General features: G+C 42.0%; 1 protein-coding gene across 18 annotated transcripts in view; it reads right to left on the minus strand.

The window, feature by feature from the left end:
* ankhd1 (ankyrin repeat and KH domain containing 1) overlaps positions 1-23068 on the minus strand; it is a 193796-nt gene that overhangs the window by 66618 nt on the left and 104110 nt on the right. For 16 of the 18 annotated variants that reach the window (XM_070878328.1, XM_070878323.1, XM_070878329.1 and 13 more), the window contains 12 exons: positions 21839-21995; positions 19814-19961; positions 16943-17090; positions 16622-16855; positions 15679-15773; positions 14882-15119; positions 12568-12759; positions 11177-11286; positions 10764-10851; positions 5078-5205; positions 4801-4944; positions 276-378 (listed from right to left, as the gene is read on the minus strand). In XM_070878328.1, coding sequence (XP_070734429.1) covers positions 276-378; positions 4801-4944; positions 5078-5205; positions 10764-10851; positions 11177-11286; positions 12568-12759; positions 14882-15119; positions 15679-15773; positions 16622-16855; positions 16943-17090; positions 19814-19961; positions 21839-21995 — 1785 coding nt within the window. The remainder of the gene's footprint in view (positions 1-275; positions 379-4800; positions 4945-5077; positions 5206-10763; positions 10852-11176; positions 11287-12567; positions 12760-14881; positions 15120-15678; positions 15774-16621; positions 16856-16942; positions 17091-19813; positions 19962-21838; positions 21996-23068) is intronic. The other 2 variants (XM_070878322.1, XM_070878319.1) reach the window with 2 other exon arrangements.

Consider the following 23068-nt stretch of genomic DNA (forward strand, 5'->3'; position numbering starts at 1 on the left):
CTTTAGTTACTTAAAACATGAATCGTAAATAAATCATGCAAAAAAGACTCAAATTGCAAAACTAAACTTGCTTCTTTTGAAACCATCTGCTTAATGTATACAAACAAATGGGGTTGTTGGATACAAATTTTATTTCCTAAATGTTCCTTCATGCTTCCTTTGAGACTCGGGTCCCAAGGGGTGGGATTTGGGAAAGAAACTATATATTTATAATCCAAAGGAAAGCACATTAAGCTTCCTCCCTCAATCAATAAAAACAATTAAAAAAAACTCACCTTTATTAATGACAGAAAGCGTAGCTCCAACATTCGCTGGAGACTGGTCAGGTTCCTGGGGTGGAACTACCATGGCAAGTGCTTGCACCGGTACCCTGGGAGCCTGAAAAAAATTCAACAATTCAATTGCACAATAACAAAGCAAGAGTCATATAAACTTATACTCTTGTCTGTGAGCGATACCTAGCTTCAGATGGATTTCATTCAAAGCAAGATTCTAATTTTTACCAAAGCTTAAATTTTCAAAGAATTATACGAGCCCGTCGTGCCTGTATGTCCTTCAAGCTTTATCTGAAATCTTATGTTGTGACCGCAATTGCCTAGATGTTTCCCGACGCTTACTTCTCCTATCTGTTCTGGTTTATTTCCCATTACTAGATGCAGCAGTGCTTCATCTCGTTGGGATTTGTACAGACTGGGTAAGAAAAGAGTCCTGCACAAATTGTAAAAACTCCATTCCCTACCCATTTCCCTACCTCCTCTTGCCAGTTAAAAATTCCCATGATTATTATTCAATGTCCATTACTCATTTCACATATCTGCTTTCATATTTCTTCCTCCAACCCTTTCCACTATTGGGTGGTCTGTAGCATAACCCTATTGGCATCATCGATCACTCATCTTTTATTTCAATTCATATGGATTCTGTTTCGAACCTTGTTATTATGTCCCTTTTTTCTACTGCCATTGTTATCTCATTAGTACAGCTACCCCACACCCCTTCTTCCTTCCCTATCCTTTCTGATTATGACCTGCAATATTTAACTGCCAGCTCTGTTTTTTATGTAACCATGTTTCAGTTATTCCTACTATATCTGGTTCCTTGCTACAGGTTATTGCCTCTAGTTCCCCAATTTTATTTTTGGATGCTGTGTTGAAATTTGTCTTTAATAGTGGTTTCCTTTATCTTTATTTCATTTTTTTAAATAAACAGCCTTGTATTATTCGGTTTTATAGCTATATTTGTTCTCTGACCATTTATGTTAACTGTGCTCCTTACCTAGGTCGGATCTTTACTCTCATTTCTTGTTTCTTTTATCTTCAGCATGTCATGGTGGTGGAAGCAGAGGTCAGTGGCATCATGCTACTGGGAGGAGTACCTAAATGCCTGATATCTCTGTGGCAGCCCCCTGTACCATTTCACAAACCTAGCCTTCCATCTCCTTGTAAATGGAGACTGCATCCAGAAGGGGGCTTACTTAACCATTCTAATCTTTTTCTTTTTATTACTACAGATCCAGAAAACCACCAGAATGCAGGTGAGGTGGAGGAGCTCTAGGAGGTTGGGAAGAGTACATCTCTTTTGGCTACCCCAAGCCCTTCCGTTTCAGCATTCGAGTCACCTGGCTCAACTGTTCTAGCCACCAGCATAGCTAGTTAGATATAGGCAGGTAAGTTTATTGGCTGAAGAGTCAGAAGTGGGGGGAGGATGTGGCCCCTCCTCCAGAGAGGCAGAGTGAAAGGCGGCAGAGGATTGAAAAGTCATGAGACCCAGATGTTATGGGTGTGCGTCTTAAGAGATGCATATTCCAAGAGCATTACAGGTATGCGAGTGCTCTAGGGAGCATCATCAAAATTCACAGCCCTGGTATGCAACAGCATTGTGGAGCATTGCTTTGCGTGAACCGCCCCAGGAAGCGGCAGTTATAATGGGGGACAGATTGGAGGGCACATACTTTCCATTTGTAGACCAATGCAGTGACTCAGCACTTCCAGGATTTGATGGCTGTAATCACAGGAGACATCCAGCTGATGAGCAGGGCCACAGATCCAGGGCCAAGTGGAAGGGTGATGATTGTAGTGCAAGTGCCTGATGCTGCCAACGCTTCAGGATGGCAGCATTTGCAAGGGCTCCAGCCTTGTTCCACTCAAACCACCACGCCAGTAGAACAAGGCAAGCAACACCCAGTTTCATCGCTCCCCCCACATCAGGAGCCAGCTGCCATGAGTCGAGAGCCACCTCAGTCCCATGACCCTTCAATCCAGCATCAAGAGCCTGCCCATCACCACTTCCTGGTCTCGAGGACAGTAAAATGCAGCAGGGTGGAACATGGACAAAAGTCTCATCTCTGCACTAAAGGGAAGTGCAATGTCTCGAAAGAGTAGGGTAGCTGTCTAATGCTGAGTACACCTGCCTTTATTCCTGAGAACTGCTTTTTAAACTGCATGACTGTTCACTTTCTCTGTTGAGTTAATTAGGTTGGCCTGTTTGCTTGTGGACATTCCATTATAAAGTTCCATTGTGCTCCATGACGGCTCCAGAGATTTTTTTTTTCTTGCATGTATTGTATACAGTTTGATACTGCCCTTATTCTAATTTGTCATTAATAGAGGCCTCTATTGTCTGAACATTTCATTAATGTTCAATGTACATTAATGCAGTCCAACAATCCAGCAACAGTTGTAAAGTTTGACACTGCACTTTTTTTTGTGTCATCGATGCAGGGTTAAAGTGCACTAATAAATTTGAATGGAAATTGCATTATATCTTACAAAGTGTGGATGCACCTTGACTTTTCACACAGTTGATGATCAATAATGCAGTTCTATGGAGGAGAGTCTGGATCTCACTTATTTTTCTTGGTTGAAGGTCCTCTTTTTGGGCCTTGTTGTTCATTGATGCCAGTTTGTTTTATTATTCATTATATTAAAGTTGTATTTTTACTTCAATTCATAAAATCAGAACGATACAGCACAGAAGGATGCCCTTTGGCCCATCAAGCCTGTGCCAGTTCTTTGGTAGAGCGATCCAATTAGTCCCACTCCTGTGCTCTTTTCCCATAGCCTTGTAAATTTTTTCCTTCCAAGTATTTATCCAATTCCCTTTTAAAAGTTACCACTGAATCTGCTTCCACCACCCTTTCAGGCAGCACATTCCAGATCACAACTCGCTGCATAAACATTTTTTCCTCGTCGCCTCGGGTTGTTTTGTCAAATAACCTTAAATCTGTGTCCTCTTATTACTGACCTTTCTGCCACTGGAAACAGTTTCTCCTTATTTACTCTATCAAAACCGTTCAAATCTCCTCTACCTTTTCTGCTCAAAGGAGAACCCCAGCTTCTCCAATCTCTTCACATAACTGAAGTCCCTCATCCCTTGTATCATTCCAATATCTCTTACTCTTTGAGATCACAGTCCCACTGGGAATAGTTTACACGACTGGTTAGTTGTCGAGTGCTTGGTTGACATTCCCTTCTGAAAATCGTTACTGTCCGAGAGCGAGGGAGGTGGTAATGAAGCTTTGTTTGGGTAGTGGAGGCAATCAGTTGTTGAACATCTCAGCAAAGAGCAACCTTCTGACTACCCTGGCACCTCAAAATGACCTCTCGTCTGAGCAGCTATCAGCCCCTGGCTTTGGAACTTGCAACTCAGGATCTTCTGATTCCACGGCTCTTTGCCAGTTATGTCCAGGCTGAGGCCTTTTCACAAGGTGAAATTGTGCAGTATGTAGCTGACCACAATTATTTTTTTTAACCACTCTCTGGTGCACACTGCAGGACACCACCTGACCTATCCAGGCACCTGAAACAGCCTCTCCACCACCTGCCTAGTCACAAATGTTAATATTCCTCTGCTGCACTGTGTCACTTGGAACTGTGTCAGCAGCCATCTCATCAGATGTTGTCCCCTAGGATCCAAGCATTTTTCAGCCGACCTTGCTGAATAACTGATGGCTGAATGGCAACGGTTAAATGCATGTGGCAGCCCTCCACATGCTGCACATTGACATACAGTATCCGTTGGTGGGTACAGGCAATCTACACGTTAAGGTATGTTGATGCAAGTCACAGGGTTTCAATGTGGCAATTTTAGCACCAGGTGGGTTCTGCCGATTTCCCCATGCATCCTGGGAAAGCCAGCAAACCTGTAGAACTGTATGGGCCTGTCTCTTTGCTTCATGTGGACCATGCCACAGGTAATAAATTCTGATGCTCTGTGGTGAATGTAGGCCTTTACAGCCCATAGATCCCCCGTGGTTAACTGGATTCCTGAACTGTAGAAGTTCAGGATCGTGGTAGCCTTTATCTCGACAAGTAACACCCTGCAGGACATAGTCTGTGGTTTGACGTCATCCTGCTGAATGTCACAAAGATGGCTTCCTTTTATGAAGCACATGGTCCTGGTATGACATGCCTGTACAATCCCTAGGGCAGGGAAGTTTGGGGGCAAAAATCTCAAGTTCAGAGACTTTAATTAAGTTTACTGCACGTCTTGGTATGGAGGAAAAAAATTTCACAGTCAAATTGCAGAAATAAAGTGAGGCAGTTTGAGACTTCTTCCAAGGTGAAAATTGCTCAATTACACTGGAGTTTGGTTTCTGCGCCGCCTAAATTTTTAGGCGTAAATCTCACTAGCATATTATTCACGCAAACAGAATGTGGTTTCTTGAGATTTGCATTTTTATTAGTGTCTGTTGATAGTTTAAAAATCAGGTGGTCAGCTTTAACATCGGTCCAAAATAAAAGTTAGTGCTTTAAATTTGACAGTGGGGTGCAGCAAGTTGAAAATAATTTGTAACCTTACCTGAGACTGATCATGTGAAGGTGGTGTGAGCTGAGCCACATCTGGCCCTGGTACAGGCAGGATGTTGTTTGGGTAGTCTAACAAGTACGAAACCACATTTGTATGTCCCCCTTTAGCAGCTTCTATGAGCATAGTGGAGCCGTCCTGTGAAACACATCAAAAATAAGCCAACTTTTCTTTTTCATAACAGGAATTTTGTAAAGGATATTCACGACATCAGACCACTGTATAGTTTGCAGTCTTACAAAATAGACTTTGTAAAGCACATTTTCAATACCTTTAATCGATGTGTAGGATCTGCCCCATGTGCCAAAAGGAGTTCAACAACAGCAAGGTGTCCTCCAGCACATGCTAAAGACACCACTGTATGATCGTTGTTAGCTGTAGCCCTGTTCACATTTGCTCCTGAAGAGGCAAAGTTTAAGCGTAGTTAGTGTGGAGCAATTGTGCCTTGACCATACATGCAACCTGCACAGTGCTTTGAATCAATTCCTGTATTACCATAAATGCAAATCAATTGGAGTGCATTAACTTGTATAAAAATACTAGATATTCTCCGAAAATCACTTGCTTAGGTAGTTGAAGAAAGGCAAAGCCACATCTGTATACCCTCTCGCAGTTTCTATGTGCACAGTGGAGCTACTACAGATATATCAAGTGAATAATGTTTGGTAAATATACAGTCATTACTTCAACAGCTTGGCTTTACAATAGCTACTTCAAGGATACCAACCAAAGAGAATGCACTTGACAAACCTAGTAGAGTGTTAGTGACTAGGAACCATAAAGAAAGCATGTGTTATCTGTCACTCAAATCCAATTCTCAGAAACTCTTGAATTTCTCAGATTTAAATCATTTCCAGTTTAAAAAAAATAATAAAAATGCGTTACATAATATCTGCTTACCCTTTTGGCATTCAAGGGGCGGGAAAAAAAGGACAAGTACTTGCAACGCATTAAAAGCTGAATGAGCTTCAGTCAAAAATCAAAAGGATCTCAGTACACTCAATACTCACCATCTGAGCAATAAAGGAGAACACCTGTTCCTTTTGAGTACAGGTACTTTTAAAAGAAAGTTGTATTATATGTTTCCCTAAAGCCAGGATCATCTGCTTTCTTAATATTTTATTTGGCATGTTTCACTCCAAGTTCCCATATCTCTTGGGAAGCAGAAAAAGCCAAACAAGGATCTCAGAATAGCTTTCATTATCTCCGGAGTCAATGGGCCCAAGTTTCGGCCTCAGTTGCTCCTGATTTTTTGGAGCAACTGGTGTAGAACGGAGTATCTTAGAAATTCAAATTCTCGGCATTTAGTTTGCTCCAGTTCTAGTCAGTTAGAACAGTTTCACTTTGGAACAGAATTTTTTTTTCAAAAGGGGGCATGTCCGGCCACTTATGCCTGTTTTCAAAGTTTCGGCAGTGAAAACTTACTCCAAACTAACTTAGAATGAAGTAAGTAAAGATTTTTGTACGCAGGAAAAAACCTTGTCTACACTTTAGAAAATCAGGCGTAGGTTACAAATCAGGCGTAGGGAATGGGAGGGGGGGGGGGGTTTAAAGGGAAGTTTACAAAGATTAAACACTTCAGTTTTACAAATAAAGAGCCATCATCAATAATAAGAAGTGATAAAAACATCAATAAATCAATCAAAAAAATAAAGAAATAATTTTTTTTTTTAAAAATCAATAAATAAAACATTTTCTACTTATCGACTGCAGCACCGGGAGCCCTCCAACAGTGTCCTGGGATGCCCCCCGCAGTGTGTCTCTGACTCTCTGTCTGTCAGTGTCTGTGTTTCTGACAGCGAGGGGAGAGGGAAGGAGAAGGGGGGGAAGGAAAGGAGAAGGGGGGGGGAAGGAAAGGAGAAGGGGGGGGAAGGAAAGGAGAAGGGGGGGAAGGAAAGGAGAAGGGGGGGGAAGGAAAGGAGAAGGGGGGGGAAGGAAAGGAGAAGGGGGGGGAAGGAAAGGAGAAGGGGGGGGAAGGAAAGGAGAAGGGGGGGGAAGGAAAGGAGAAGGGGGGGGAAGGAAGGGGAAGGAAAGGAGAAGGGGGGGGAAGGAAAGGAGAAGGGGGGGAAGGAAAGGAGAAGGGGGGGGAAGGAAAGGAGAAGGGGGGGGAAGGAAAGGAGAAGGGGGGGGAAGGAAAGGAGAAGGGGGGGGAAGGAAAGGAGAAGGGGGGGAAGGAAAGGAGAAGGGGTGGGAAGGAAAGGAGAAGGGGGGGGAAGGAAAGGAGAAGGGGGGGAAGGAAAGGAGAAGGGGGGGAAGGAAAGGAGAAGGGGGGGAAGGAAAGGAGAAGGGGGGGAAGGAAAGGAGAAGGGGGGGAAGGAAAGGAGAAGGGGGGGGAAGGAAAGGAGAAGGGGGGGAAGGAAAGGAGAAGGGGGGGAAGGAAAGGAGAAGGGGGGGAAGGAAAGGAGAAGGGGGGGAAGGAAAGGAGAAGGGGGGGAAGGAAAGGAGAAGGGGGGGAAGGAAAGGAGAAGGGGGGGAAGGAAAGGAGAAGGGGGGGAAGGAAAGGAGAAGGGGGGGAAGGAAAGGAGAAGGGGGGGAAGGAAAGGAGAAGGGGGGGAAGGAAAGGAGAAGGGGGGGAAGGAAAGGAGAAGGGGGGGAAGGAAAGGAGAAGGGGGGGAAGGAAAGGAGAAGGGGGGGAAGGAAAGGAGAAGGGGGGGAAGGAAAGGAGAAGGGGGGGAAGGAAAGGAGAAGGGGGGGGAAGGAAAGGAGAAGGGGGGGGAAGGAAAGGAGAAGGGGGGGGAAGGAAAGGAGAAGGGGGGGAAGGAAAGGAGAAGGGGGGGAAGGAAAGGAGAAGGGGGGGAAGGAAAGGAGAAGGGGGGGGAAGGAAAGGAGAAGGGGGGGGAAGGAAAGGAGAAGGGGGGGAAGGAAAGGAGAAGGGGGGGAAGGAAAGGAGAAGGGGGGGAAGGAAAGGAGAAGGGGGGGAAGGAAAGGAGAAGGGGGGGAAGGAAAGGAGAAGGGGGGGAAGGAAAGGAGAAGGGGGGGAAGGAAAGGAGAAGGGGGGGAAGGAAAGGAGAAGGGGGGGAAGGAAAGGAGAAGGGGGGGAAGGAAAGGAGAAGGGGGGGAAGGAAAGGAGAAGGGGGGGAAGGAAAGGAGAAGGGGGGGAAGGAAAGGAGAAGGGGGGGAAGGAAAGGAGAAGGGGGGGAAGGAAAGGAGAAGGGGGGGAAGGAAAGGAGAAGGGGGGGGAAGGAAAGGAGAAGGGGGGGAAGGAAAGGAGAAGGGGGGGAAGGAAAGGAAGAAGGGGGAAGGAAAGGAGAAGGGGGGGAAGGAAAGGAGAAGGGGGGGAAGGAAAGGAGAAGGGGGGGAAGGAAAGGAGAAGGGGGGGAAGGAAAGGAGAAGGGGGGGAAGGAAAGGAGAAGGGGGGGAAGGAAAGGAGAAGGGGGGGAAGGAAAGGAGAAGGGGGGGAAGGAAAGGAGAAGGGGGGGAAGGAAAGGAGAAGGGGGGAAGGAAAGGAGAAGGGGGGGAAGGAAAGGAGAAGGGGGGGAAGGAAAGGAGAAGGGGGGGAAGGAAAGGAGAAGGGGGGGAAGGAAAGGAGAAGGGGGGGAAGGAAAGGAGAAGGGGGGAAGGAAAGGAGAAGGGGGGGAAGGAAAGGAGAAGGGGGGGGAAGGAAAGGAGAAGGGGGGGAAGGAAAGGAGAAGGGGGGGGAAGGAAAGGAGAAGGGGGGGGAAGGAAAGGAGAAGGGGGGGGAAGGAAAGGAGAAGGGGGGGGAAGGAAAGGAGAAGGGGGGGGAAGGAAAGGAGGAAGAAGGGGGGGAAGGAAAGGAGAAGGGGGGGGAAGGAAAGGAGAAGGGGGGGGAAGGAAAGGAGAAGGGGGGGGAAGGAAAGGAGAAGGGGGGGGAAGGAAAGGAGAAGGGGGGGGAAGGAAAGGAGAAGGGGGGGAAGGAAAGGAGAAGGGGGGGAAAGGAAAGGAGAAGGGGGGGAAGGAAAGGAGAAGGGGGGGAAGGAAAGGAGAAGGGGGGGAAGGAAAGGAGAAGGGGGGGAAGGAAAGGAGAAGGGGGGGGAGAGGAAAGGAGAAGGGGGGGGGGAGGAAAGGAGAAGGGGGGGGAGGAAAGGAGAAGGGGGGGGAGGAAAGGAGAAGGGGGGGAGGAAAGGAGAAGGGGGGGGAGGAAAGGAGAAGGGGGGGAGGAAAGGAGAAGGGGGGGAGGAAAGGAGAAGGGGGAGGAGGAAAGGAGAAGGGGGGGAGGAAAGGAGAAGGGGGGGAGGAAAGGAGAAGGGGGGGGAGGAAAGGAGAAGGGGGGGGAAGAAAGGAGAAGGGGGGGGAAGAAAGGAGAAGGGGGGGGAGAAAGGAGAAGGGGGGGGAAGAAAGGAGAAGGGGGGGGAGAAAGGAGAAGGGGGGGAGAAAGGAGAAGGGGGGGGGAGAAAGGAGAAGGGGGGGGAAGAAAGGAGAAGGGGGGGGGAGAAAGGAGAAGGGGAGAAGAGAAGGGGAGGGGGAGAAAGGAGAAGGGGGGTGGGGAGAAAGGAGAAGGGGGGGAGAAAGGAGATGGGGGGGGGAGAAAGGAGATGGGGGGGGGGAGAAAGGAGATGGGGGGGGGAGAAAGGAGAAGGGGGGGGAGAAAGGAGAAGGGGGGGGGAGAAAGGAGAAGGGGGGGGGAGAAAGGAGAAGGGGGGGGGGAGAAAGGAGAAGGGGGGGGGGGGGGAGAAAGGAGAAGGCGGGGGGGAGAAAGGGAAAGGAGAAGGGGGAGGGAGGCTGAACGGGCCGGGCCCAAGATTTCGGGCAGGGCCCGTCCCCAGCACCAGATTTACAGGTAGGTGGCGTTGGGTCGGGTCCGGGGGCGGGAGTCGGGTCGGGGGGAGGGGAGGTCGGTTCAGTGGGGGGGGGGGGGGGGGGGGCAGGAAAGAGAGGTCAGGAGGTCAGGTCGCGTGGTTTGGGGGGGGGGGGGGGGGGAAAGTCGGGTCGGGAGGAAGCAGGAGCTGGGCGTAGGAGGCAGCCTTACGCACGCAGCCCCAGTGAGGCCATTCAGCCAGGGCTAGGGGCTGCATGCTTCGGGCCCCTCCCACACAGTTTTGGGCGCCTGGAGCTACTGCACATGCGCACCCACTGTAGCGCGCATGTGCAGAGGTTCCGGCACTGTCTTCAGCGCAGGGACCTAGCTCCGCCCCATTCAGCTCGTGCTGCGCCGCGCCAGGCTCCAGAGGACCTGCAGGGAGCCGGAGAATCTAAGTTTTTTTTAGGCGCACTTTGTGGTGCGAAAAACGGGCGTCCAGGTCGGGGCTGCGCCGTTCTAGGCGCGGCCCGAAACATGGGCCCAATAATTCTACCGCTTAGCCTTCACAGAAACACAGAAATATACAGAACGTCTTGCCATGGTAATTTGGAACTTGGGAGTGGAAGCACATTTGCTTTGCAATCTTCATCATCAGGCAGCTCCACCGTTCAAATATCCTGCATCATTCTGCTTATTCCCAATATATGTTCATCAGTACCCCAAGACTTCAAAATTGTTCAGGAAGAAGTTATACATTTTAGAATCAAGTGGACTCCAAAAGGAAAAGATGTATTGCATTAAGCATCTCTCCTGTAACGCTTTCCTGCCTCCAGCTCCAAAGCACACTTTACATTCTAGACTTAAAATTCATCCAAAATCTCCAATTCACAGACTCAGATTACCAATTCTGAAACAGTATGCTGTGCTGCAGGCAACAAACTATACCGAAATAGGTGAGCTTGTTGCTAAATACATGAGCTTCAAACTATGCCGGTAGAGTTAATATTACAGTAATGGCTTATCTGAGAAATGTAATTGCTAAAATATATTGTTTAAGTGTCTCAGTTTGTGATCTAAAAACAAAGGTCAGCCAGAGAAAATTGGCATGTCCTGTCTTATATTCTCACCAGTGGGGAAATAAATTCACTCAACCCATTAATTTATTTTACAACAATATGAAAAAATTCAAATGTCAGGCTTGTACAATTGTACATGGAAGAAAACTTCCAGACATTTTGCAGGACTAATGAAGACTCACCTTTACTGATGAGGAACTGTACTGTACACAAATGGCCAGCTCTTGCAGCTTTCATCAAGGGTGTCCTCCCACCTTCAGATTCATGCTCCTAAAAAAGGAAGAAAGGTTTGAAAATTCATGAAAGGGCTCAAGAACTAAAATTCTAATTTTAAACTATGTGCAATTTCAAAAGCTGAACTTCAAAATTCCACTCTTTAAAAAAAAAAGTACTAACACTACTGTGCAGCTCCTATTAAACTTGTAATTTAACTTGGCAATAAAGAATCTATCTTTTAGATAAAGCATACCTAAATCTAACTATTGAATATTTGCTAAGATGGTTTAAATTTACATATTCAATTGTAGTCAGCCAAATTATCACATTTGCACATGCCTATTGCAGCAGCATGTTGTTACGGGATAGTGATTCTTACCAAATCAGCTCCTGCTTGCAAAAGAACATCAGCAACATCAGTATGTCCATTTTCACAGGCATATGTTAAGGCAGTATCTCCTGTAGCTGTAGTGGCATGCACATTTGCTCCTGACAAAAAACAAGAATTCTTTAACATTTCAAGTGTAGCATACAAAGATGTGTTCAACATAATGCATTATATGTATTAAAAAACATTTGGAAAGGTTATCCACAGAACAGATTTATCACTTCAGTTAGAAATTTAACATGTTTTTAATGGCAAATTACCATGATATATAAAATAATTTAATTTAGCAGCACTTAAGTGGAACCTTTATAAATGTAGGATGCAATTCCTATCTCAGATGCCAGACTCTCAGTACTCCGTTCCACAAGTGAGATACCGCACCTGACAGATCTTCATATACTACAGCAAAGGCTTTCCATTTGAAATTGACGCTTTTTCCTCCATTACCCCTCCATGATAGTTGGTTAGCACCAATAAATAAAATGCCTTCTTTCACCATGTTAAATGTACTTACTTTTTAGTGACTGATTGCATTTTAGCTTCTTCCAAAGTAATGAAAAATAATTAATCTACTGCAAGGAATTCTGGTTTGTTTTTGATCTCAGCACTTGCAATCACCAAAATTAATGCCCATATCAAATTGTGTGTTTGGACTGAACATTTCAGTTCTAGTGGTGAATATAAAGTTAAAATATTTGTTCCAAGTCTTACTTTTTTTTTGATGAAAGGAAACCAAAACCAAGAGCCCAAAAAGACCACCAAATTAAGCACCAAAAAAAAAAATCAAGCAGCAAAAATTGGAAACCCTGTTTATACTCTAGTTGCATCACTGGTAATTAGATGCAAGACAGTAAGTGTTAAATCATGCACTGAATTCCTTTGTGGATTACTTCCAGCACAGTTGAAGGGGCTAAAAGTATTCATTATTTTTACTCTTTCAAAGGATCTTGTATTTGAGTCTGCTCACATTTTGAAGCTGAATTGAATTTTCTATTTTTGAAACCGATTTTGAGCCAGATCAGCCATGATCTTGTGAATGGCAGAGCAGGCTCGAGGGGCTAGATGGCCTCTACTCCTGATCCTAATTCTTATGTTCTTATGAAATTTGACTTAAATTACAGTACTCCATGACATTAGGTTGCATTGTGCAGCTCACTGGAGTGAGGATCAAACTTGAGAATCAAACCTCAGTTCCTGAGCAGAGCTAGACTGTGTGGAGAGACTCGGATACCCACCACACTTTATGACATTACAAAGCTGCATACTGCACTAACCTATGACAATATTTTTACATTTTAAAGCTGCTACACAATTCTTCTGGACTGCAGTCATTTGGGATATTAGACACTGGACAAATAACCATTATGAAATCAGGAACATACCTGCTGCAAGTAAATATTTGACCAATTCAAGATGGCCTTCTTGAGCAGCCTCCATCAATGGTGTAGAGCAACCCAATTCAATGTCAGCTCCTGCCTTTATTAAAAAATCTGCAACTTCCAAGAAGCCTCCACAGCAAGCTAGAGTCAGCGCCGTCTCTTGGGTTTCTTCCGTCTGTGCATTAATATTGGCTCCTAAAAAATCCAGGCAGCAATTTATAATTAATTTAACTAAGCGCCAATGATTTTAGCGATCAGTATTGTAATAGCTTGTGTTTAGTGCTTTATTTTGGACCACTCAGTAAGTTACACAGATACTAAATACAAGTTAGTTGAGCTAAAACCAATGTTGTTGACATGGTCCAAGGGATCCCTTTGCAAAGCATCATTGGCAGTAACCCAGTTCAAGTGTGACTGCAAGTGGTGACCATTTCAATACATACTCCAGAGTGTAACTGGATGGGGGAGTAAAAGGCAAGACAAATACAAAGCATGTGTGTCTTATTACACATGGCTGCATTTTTTTTTGTCATGCCACACATGGGAATAAAAGTCAGCTGTTTCTTTGTGAATTAACCTGGTTTTTAACTATATAGGTAACGTGGAAAGAAAATTATTCAGCTTATTTTAATACACAAGGGAAGAATAAACACCAATTACTGACGTAAGATTAAGCCATTCAATTCATATTTATTGTCTGAAAATATGTTTAATTTGATTGGCAGCTCTTGAATTTAAGAGACGCACGCTGAAATTTCCTCTGTCCCAGTTGTATTTAAAAGAAAATAGTCTCAGCTTGTCTAGCTTAAATTGAGTCGTCCGTCTGAAGCCATCCAAGATAAACAGGCCAGAGATACTTCACAGTTGGTCAGCCATAAACTGCAATGTCAGACCTTGTGGCGAGTTTATATTGCAGTTTAGCACAGCAGGCGAGGCTGATTGTTATTTTCTATCTTCTGGGAGGGTGGGGGAAAAGGGAGACAGATAAGCCTGCAACTACTGTAAATCTACCGTTTGTCACGGCTTCTGATCACATTCATTTACTGTTTAATATACAGGATTTGTCAGTTTATAGCCGAAGCCAGTCTCAAGTGTTTAATCTACCATTCTTCCAAAGTGAGGAAGATTACCTGAGAGCACATAATATAAATCAGTAAGTTCAAATACAGTAATGAGTGTTTTTTAAAAAATTTGATCCATGGACTTGCTACAACACTCTCCAGGTCTTAGGGAGAAAAGGCTTGCCTAAACGAATAACCCGAGTACAAACTGAAGATATCTTGAGTAAATACCCAAAAGGGGCACCAAAAGAATACCATGCAATTACTTTCTTAAATAACCACTCAGCTTCTCACTTTAGGATGGTATTACTGGACCCAACTACAATGGGATATCACGAGGACCATATCTGCAAATTACCTTTAAACACAGTTACCATCATAAGAAAGACTTGCATTTACATAGTGCTTTAACACATCTCTCAAACTTGCCAAAACTTTTCACATTAACAATGAGCTATTTTGAAGTGAAACAACTTATGAAAGGTTTCACAATGTGCAGAGTGAACAAATAACATATTCCAGACTTAATCAAAAATGCAAGATTTTAAATATTTTAGACCTACTGTAACAATGGTACAAATATTAATATAATACAGCATTTGCAAAGATGCTCAACTAGTTATTGAAAAGATTTTGTTTTTGCTTCAATGTAGTGGAACCTCCAGCATCTTTCATCCGGTTTTATACATGCAGTTGCCTCGGCATGGGAATTAAGACAAGTATAATATAAATAAATTGAATTTAGACTTTCTTGGACTGTGTGGTTGCTTTGTGTCAATAGGAGAATGGGATGTGGCAAGTGATCTCACTGCCTTTGTTCTGTGAAATACACAACTAGAAAGGAAGTTCAGTGTGTGACAATATTGGAGGTTCCAACGAACAAAATTAATCTTAAAAAGCTAGTTTACCGAAAAATAACACACACCAATACTTCACTGTTACTTTAGCAGTTGAAAGTAATGAAAGGTATTGAAACCTTTGTATCATCAGTACCTGTCAACCATGATATGGAACTGAATATTTGCTAACCAGAGAACTGTGTTTAGTTTCACTGTCCCTACTAATGTAAAAAAACCTAATTTATTCAGCTACAGTACTTGGATCAAACTTTTCAAAAATAATGGTAAATCCAAGACCAAAATAATGAGATGATTATTTAAATCCAGACAGCTATAATCATGCAGAATATTCAGTAAAGAGTCAATAGTTTCAATGTCATGTCAATGAGTCCTTCTATTACGTGGGATATTTCATACCCTGAGCAAGCAGCAATGCTACCATTTCCTCGTGGCCTTCTCGTGAAGCTTCCATTAATGGTGTATATCCTTCATCATTTACTTCTTCCAGGTTTGCTCCTCTTTCTATGAGCAAAGCTGCTAGTTCCACATGACCACCACAAGCAGCAAGAGTCAATGGAGACTCAAAAGAATCAGCTGGCATATTTACTTGTGCACCGCTGTCCAAAAGAAGCCGAGCTACTTCAACATGGCCATCCTATTCAATAAAAGCAATTGTCAGTATCTTCATATTAAATACCTAGCAAATTCTAATTTGCAAAATAAATCAAATGCAAATCCGGTTTTTAATCTCGACAGCCAAATAAAGCCAGCAATTTACTTTGCATAAAAGTGAAATGAACTGAAATATTCACTATGACAATGAAAAGATTAATTGTTTTGTACAATCTAAACAATCTATTGTATACAGGAAAAAAAAGTTCATGCTTAACTTAAAAATCATTTTTTGCAAAAATCTTCATTATCATGCAACCAAAAAAAATGAAACAAGTTACTATGCAAAGGAAATACTCTTCAAAATCGTATACATGTCTCATTCCAGTGTTTTGAATCTTATAAGAAAGACTTGCTGGCATATTTTTCTCAGACTATCTGTAGTTGACAGTCTGCATCTTGTGATAAATTGACTAAATAAATTCCTATCTTGTTCAAGAAAGATATCACATTTATTGCACTAAACATATTGAGACCTAAAAAGGAACTGGTTGCAGCAATTTTGGGAGGGGTGGGGAAGAGAAGATGCACAAAACACTTACCATACATGCCTCCATTAAAGCTGTATGCATCTCATCAGTTTTGTGCTCCTGATCAGCACCAGCTTCAAGAAGAAACCGCACCATTTCCAAATGTCCTATACGATATATTGGGCAGTTAGGATTCATTAATAGAAATATATTCTGATGTGCACTACTTTGTAATTGCATTTAAAACACAAGTTTTTTTTTTAAATGTATAAAGTTATTTAAAGTTCTCAACTTTTCAGACTGAATGAGGTCCGTAATTTTTTTCTGATAATTTTAGGATATCAAGTCATGTGTTATTTAAAACAAAATAGGAAAGTGACCACATGATGCACTGTTCACTTGTCAGATCATAAAACACAACAGTTTAAAGAGGGGCAAGTCCTGGAGGAGCTACAAGCTAAATATGCAATTTTTTTGTGCTGTGGTGGAAGCATGTCCATAACAAGCACCTGATAGCTGAAGTAAAGCAAACAGAAACTTTTTTTTTTGGAGGAGGGTGGGGGAAATGTCATGTTTGCAGAATATACCAATATGGCACGCAAAATGGAACTATGCTTTCAAAAGTTAGTTTTGATAGTTTTATACCTTAGCTGGTATATGTACAATAGAATCATAAGACTCCAAAGAGGTCCTTATTTGGAACTACAAGTGCTGCTTTTTACTTTTCATGCTTTCCAACTTCATGAATTTTTAATAAAAATTCTGCACTATATTCTAATTGCTTTGAAGACACATTGACCACCTTATCAGGTTATTATCTCTAATCTCAAAATCTTGCTATGACCAAAAATCTGTTCAGGAAAGTCAACTTCTTCATTCGTTTAAACATCACGCTATCAATTGCTTTGCTTAGTTTTAGCTACTTAAATAAATTCAATATGGTTTTCAAGTTTCAAAATGTGCATGTTTTCTGCCGCATCACATTCAACTTATGAAATATTAAAATTTACTATACCTTTGTAACACGCCAGTGTAAGTGCACTTTCCTTGAACTCATTTGAGTGAGTATTGATTCCAGCTCCGTATTCTAAAAGCACCCGGGCAACTTCAACATGGCCAGCACTTGCTGCTTCCATCAGAGGTGTGTGACCATTTTCGTTGTGATCCTCAATATTGGCCCCTGCTTTCAGAAGTACTTTTACAACATCAACAAACCCTCCAGCACAGGCATAAGTGAGTGCTGTGTTTCCTGAAAAATAAGAAAGTATGAGTCTAAAGTGCGATCTCACTTTAGACAGGAAGCAAAGTTAGATAGCCAAGTATCTTCACTACTTACCTGTTGAAGACTGAGCATTTACATCAGCGTCATGGGCCAATAGCAGTTTTACTATGTCTACGTAGCCTCCACTGGCAGCTGCCATCAATGGAGTTATGTCTCCCTTGATGCCGCGATCTTCAACATTAGCATGCACAGCTAGCAAAACCTGAATAATAAAAGTAATTTAATTAACAGGGCTCAAAAGGGTAGATTTACTTTTCAACAGCACAAATTAAAACTTCAATTTGGAACTACACTTTAACAAGGGGCATAGTATCAATGGTTCGAGATCACCAACATGCCACTTGGCTTGCAGGGGGGGGGGGGGGGCGCGAAAGAGAACAGGCCTCTTCTCCAGAAGATGTGGAAAATTACATCCCTTGCCAATGAATTTAGTATATGGACATCTGGATTTATATTATATGTTGCAAGTATAATTTACAGCCTTTTGGAGGAGCAATAGAATGTTCTCCTTATGAAAGGAAAGACTTCCTATATCCTTTTGTATACAGAATACCTCAGCCAATTTTGCTAATTGGCCTTCCTATAGCCTATCTGATTGAAATAAGCCCAACCACTCCATTGTCTATACCTCTGTATAGCCCTGCAAAATATTTATTCTCAAACAATATCATTCCCAACCAGATCTTCATGCTCATTAAGTGCACAGACATCCAAGGCCTGACAAAACTCAACTCACCAAAGGCTAATCCCCTCCTACTCAGTGGCCACTCCTTCCCCACCTACACATTACACTATCTCCTCCTCCCCCCCCACACACACAGTTGAATCAGTTATACTGCAGCAGTCATTGCCCAGTTTCGTCTTGGCTTATCCTCATTGTTCAGGTAATATGATCCCTGTTTGAACACCCTATTTTCTACCACCTTTCTTTTCACATCCTCAGTTCCTACATCTCCACCTCAGTCTTTATCAAACGTTCTTTCCTACTCTACTTCCTTAACCTCCAAACTGAGCAATCTCTCATCCTTGGTGATTTTAGCCTGTACTTTAACTCGCCCCACTCAATCAGCTGATTTCTCTAACTTCCTCTCTTGCCTCAATCCAACCATTCACGTAAACTCTCCCACCTTGGTCACCAAGTGCAGGTACAATGTCTCAAATCCGGCTGTCCGAAAATTGGAATTGTCCGAAAACTAGACATTTTTGAGAAAATCGCATTTGATATTCAGTAAAATAAAATCTGGAATTATTGTCCAAAAACCGGCGGGCCGGACTAGTTATCGGCTTCGCCGCTATGTTTTAAATGGCGTGCAATCGGTCCGAGCCTTCGAAAGATTCAACTCGGTCCGACCTGACCCACACCACCATTAGTACTTTGTGTCTCAGTAGCATACGTATGCTCTTCGGACGCTCTGGTGTTTAGTGATTTATTGCGAATGTGTGTTGTTTGCCATTGCAACCATGTCAAAAAGGCCAACAGATACCCCAATGGGTAATAGTGCAAAGAAGAAATATAATTTGTTGTCAATTGCCAAGAAAGTAGAATTATTGCAGAAATTAGATAGAGGTGCGTCAGTGCGAAGACTGGGAATGGTATGGTGTCGGAACCTCCACCATTTGTGATATTAAAAAAAACAGAAAGAACAGATCATGAAGCCTAAGGTAGGCTACTGATTTTATTGATTTTCTTGACTGAAATCCGGAAAATTCCGTAAACCAGCAGGATCTCAGTCCCGAGGTTACCGGATTTGAGACGTTGTACTTGTACCTAATTCTGGATAAAAATTCTTCAACATAATACTTCAATAGTAATTTTTCAGTTGGCTGTTTCTTGTGTCTGTTAAAAGCGATCACAGCATCCATTAAAAACAAAAGATCCAATGTTGCTGCAATAGACACTGCTTTGGGGTTTGAAGATTTGTCCAAATTAAATTGATTGTCTGCTATCCCCACAGCTAATTTAAGTGGAGCCAATAGTGCAATGTATTCACAATGCCATAACTAGGCTCCGTGTACAAGTCTGCATTGGGAGCATCTGCTCGTTTATTTTACCAACTCACAACAGATCACAGCTACAAGTTTTATTGTTACATTTCTGCACGTTTCAATCTAGGGGTTTTACAATTGAAAGTTAGAAAGATAGGCAAACATGGAAGATCGGGTCACAAGTCCATCTCCAGTTTCCATAAACCTAAATCAACATCATGCCTGCTGTACATAAAATGGAAAAGAGAGCAGATTTTAAAGTTGAATATATAGTGTGATATCTTGCTAGCTCTTGCTCATGCACTCTGATAAAGATTGCTCAAACCAACTGCACGGGACACCGTTCAGGCTCCTCCTGTCTCCCCCACCTACCCAAGGTGATAAACCGAACAGTACAACACTAACCTACTTGTTTTTTTTATATTTAAGTCACTTATATTTCAGACTCAATTAAACTTATCAACTGATCAGTGGAATTTCTTCAAGTTACTAAACTCACTCAGACACCAACCTGAATCAGCAAAAGCAGGCCAACTCCTGTTAATCCATGTAAAGTTTGATGAGCAAAACTTAAATACTTACCCGAGGGCTTCTCAATTGGGTTTAGCCTTTATAAAAAAAACTTCAGCAACTGTATACTGTACATGCCCTCCAATAAGTACAAATAGATATGACTCAGTCATTTTAGGTCTTGATATCAGCTGATTATCACAATGTAAAGAAAATCAAAAATGGTATGTAATTCTAAGTGAAACATTGTATTAGGCTCATGTAGTTATTTGGCCAAACAATTCATTTTTATATTACACACACAACTCAAGCTACTAGGGAAAAATAGGTAAATGGAAATCCTAAAACATTTGGAATGCTGGATGTGCATAAATCTATTGGATTTTGGGGTATGTTTATCATAAATCAAATGGGTTGCTCAATACTTACTTGTGCAAGTTCATAATAGCCAGCTGAGCATGCTAAGCAAAGGAGACTTTCACCCTCTTCTGTATGCTCATTTACACTTCGTCCTTCATCTAGCAGTTTTCGGACAGCGTTTACATCTCCATCTGAGCACGCTTCTGCTAAGCTTCGGCTAAACGCAAAAACATATTTAAATAACTTACTTTTACAGGACACCACATTTTATAGAAACATCTTTACCATAGCCATTTATTTTTGAACTACAGTTGTTGCTAAACTGAAGAGATAGTATGGCAAGTATGTCTTAAAAGCCTGAAACAAAACAAGACATTTGATTTTAAAATACATTTGGTATCAACATTGACTTCTGGTCATAGCTGCTGGTACCATGGATTCTGTGTGTTTTAAACGTGTGTGCTATAAAATGCTCATACCTTTTAGTTAATTAGTAGGATATTTTTCCAGTATAAAACTTCAGTTAATAATGTTTTAAAATTATACTGAATGCAAATATTTGGCAAAAAGGAAAACACGACAAAATCAGGCCGAGAACAGCAGACCTACATAGGGATGAAATAAGGAAAAAATGGCCAAATAAAAATTAGTCATGACGCACTGAACAGTGGTCTGCAGTAGCTTACATTCTTGACCCAGCCTTTGCAAAGACAAAGTGCATCAGTAACAATCCTATAATGACCAGCTGCTGCCTGGGTCCAATCCTGGATCAAGGAATTGACCCTCTTCTTGCGTATGGAAGAAGCAAAAAAATTAAATATCACTAAGTCAAATACTGACACACTAATTCTCAATGGATAATCTACAACAGGAGAATTGATGGAGGGCCATAAACCGATGTTCACTATGTGGCAGTAGAAGGTGAAGAAACTATTTGCTAGAACCTAAATGCCTCAGCTCTCCTCTTGTTGTGGCTTCCTGGAGCACCAGGTTAATTTATTGAGACATCTCACCGTCCCAATCTTCATGGGCAATAGTACTCCAGGAACACAACGATGTGAAAAACCTTAACCAGATTCAGCTGAATATAGATCATTCTCTGACTGGACTGCTTTTCAGTGTCTGGATCAAAGCAGCATTACCTAGCACAAGACCAGTATGCAGTGCATATAAAAATATAGAAGTTAGTTAGGGTTATTAACAGACGATTGTTTCACAGTGACCAAATAAAATTCTGTTTTTATGATGTGGAATTCCAGAACTTTAACTGTTTTGTGGGCTCTATTCCTGAATCCTGTTAGTTTACAATTATGGCTGTTGGTTTACGGTGAATAAATTAAAATTATTTTTATTACAATATTCTGGGATTGTATACCACGACTATCCATTTTCCCATGAAAATCATAAATCATTGCCCTTAAGTCAGAAGTCAGAAGAGAGGGGGATAGAAGTACATTAAGTAGCATTCTGGCTTATCCCACAAAATCTGACAGTACCACACGGTCAGTAATAAAACCACTCCTGACATTTGAGCATTTACAGCATACAGTATGCTTCAGCATTACTGTGGCCGAGCTGAAAACACTCAGCCAATTGGCTAAGGAAGACCATAATTTTTTCTGGATCTGTGAGCAGTCGAAGGGTTAAGACACAAGTGAATTTAAATACTTTGTACGTACACATCTATTGAGATTCACATACTTAATTGATCAAACATTGCCACAGATTAGTTGTTCTTGTACTTTCAAGCCATGCAATGGCTATGCTAGAGTAGAATACAATAGAAAACTACACATGAAGGCCACTGATTGTTGGCTTTCACCGGTAAAAAAATGGGTGAAATCATTTGTACATCACAGAAGATCAAGTAACTCGTGCAGTAAAAACAGAATTTAACTTATTCAATTTCCATAAATTAATGGAAGGAATCAGATTATACGATCCCTAAAAAAACATTCAAAATTCCATATAATTAAAAAGAATGTTTTATAATATTGTAGCACTGCAATTTACTCATTAATGTTTTGTTGAATAATGATTCTTTCTGCTTCCACCTATCCCCCACAAAATACATAAATAAAAATAAACACATACTTGTCTGCTTGTCCTGCATTTAAAGTATTCTCTGCTCTCATTCGAGTCAAGGCAGCAGCAGCTTCATCCAACGCACAGCTGACAGAAGAAGTCAGTCTTCGGAGTACCTCAGGATCTGCGAAGGCTTTACCATCAGCAGTGGATAATTTACCAATTCCTTTTGTTTTGGTTCATCACATCAGTTAGTAGGAGTGTTGCAGGCGAAAATGCAAAGACACAAACAACGGCCATACATTAAATGCAATTCATGCTCAAATAAGGTTAGTCTACAAAAAATTAAAAAGCTCCATAGCAAGTTTCATACTAAACATGCAACTTAAGAAAAAAGATACAACCAAAATAACGCTTTACATTTCTGATTGAGATTGAAATTTACATTTTGCTGGATGCTTCTGAAGGCGGCTTCCTCCTTGTCCAATTAATATGCAAAACTTAAAAAATGTCATTTTCAATGTTCTCACGTCTCCCAATTCAAAATGTACATCATAAATATCAAATGATGATTAAAAATGAGAAATTAGGTATTTCTACCAGAGATAATCATGGAGTCCCAATATTTTCACATTCCTCCCCATCCCTTTCAAACAAATATGAAAAGTGAACAAGTTTTAAATTTCACAAAAATACAGAACAAACAAACATTCCATTAGTTTGCTGTAACATGAAATATTTATATGCAACTTGAAATTCAAATTCTATGGCACGCATATCGCATAGATCATTTACTCAATGGGAGCCCTGGAACTAAGCTTGAATCAACACTCAGCAGTATTAAATAAATAAACTTGGAAAACGCGTGAAAGTCTGATGAACTAGTCAGCATTCTCAGACAAGTGACAAGTGACTAGTTTTGTTAAGTGTTTAAACATTTATTTTTTGGGATACTATGAAATAATTTATTTTCACCTCAAAATAAAAACAGAAAATGCTGGAAATAACTCAGCAGGTCAGGCAGCATCTGTGGAGAGGGAGAGAGAAAGAGAGTTAATGTTTCAGGTCGATGACCTTTCATCAAAACATCAACCTGAAACACCAACTCTGTTTCTCTCTCCACAGATGCTTGCTGACCTTGAGTATTTCCAGCATTTTCTGTTTTTATTTCAGATTCCAGCATCTGCAGTATTTCACTTTTGTATTAGTTTCACTCATAACTCATTTTCCCAAACTGCTACAATATGCAGGGCTTCACTGTTCCTTGATCTTTTAATGTTACTGCCACCATTATATCCA

Source organism: Pristiophorus japonicus, chromosome 4 (assembly GCF_044704955.1).
Source record: "Pristiophorus japonicus isolate sPriJap1 chromosome 4, sPriJap1.hap1, whole genome shotgun sequence".
NCBI lineage: Eukaryota > Metazoa > Chordata > Chondrichthyes > Pristiophoridae > Pristiophorus > Pristiophorus japonicus.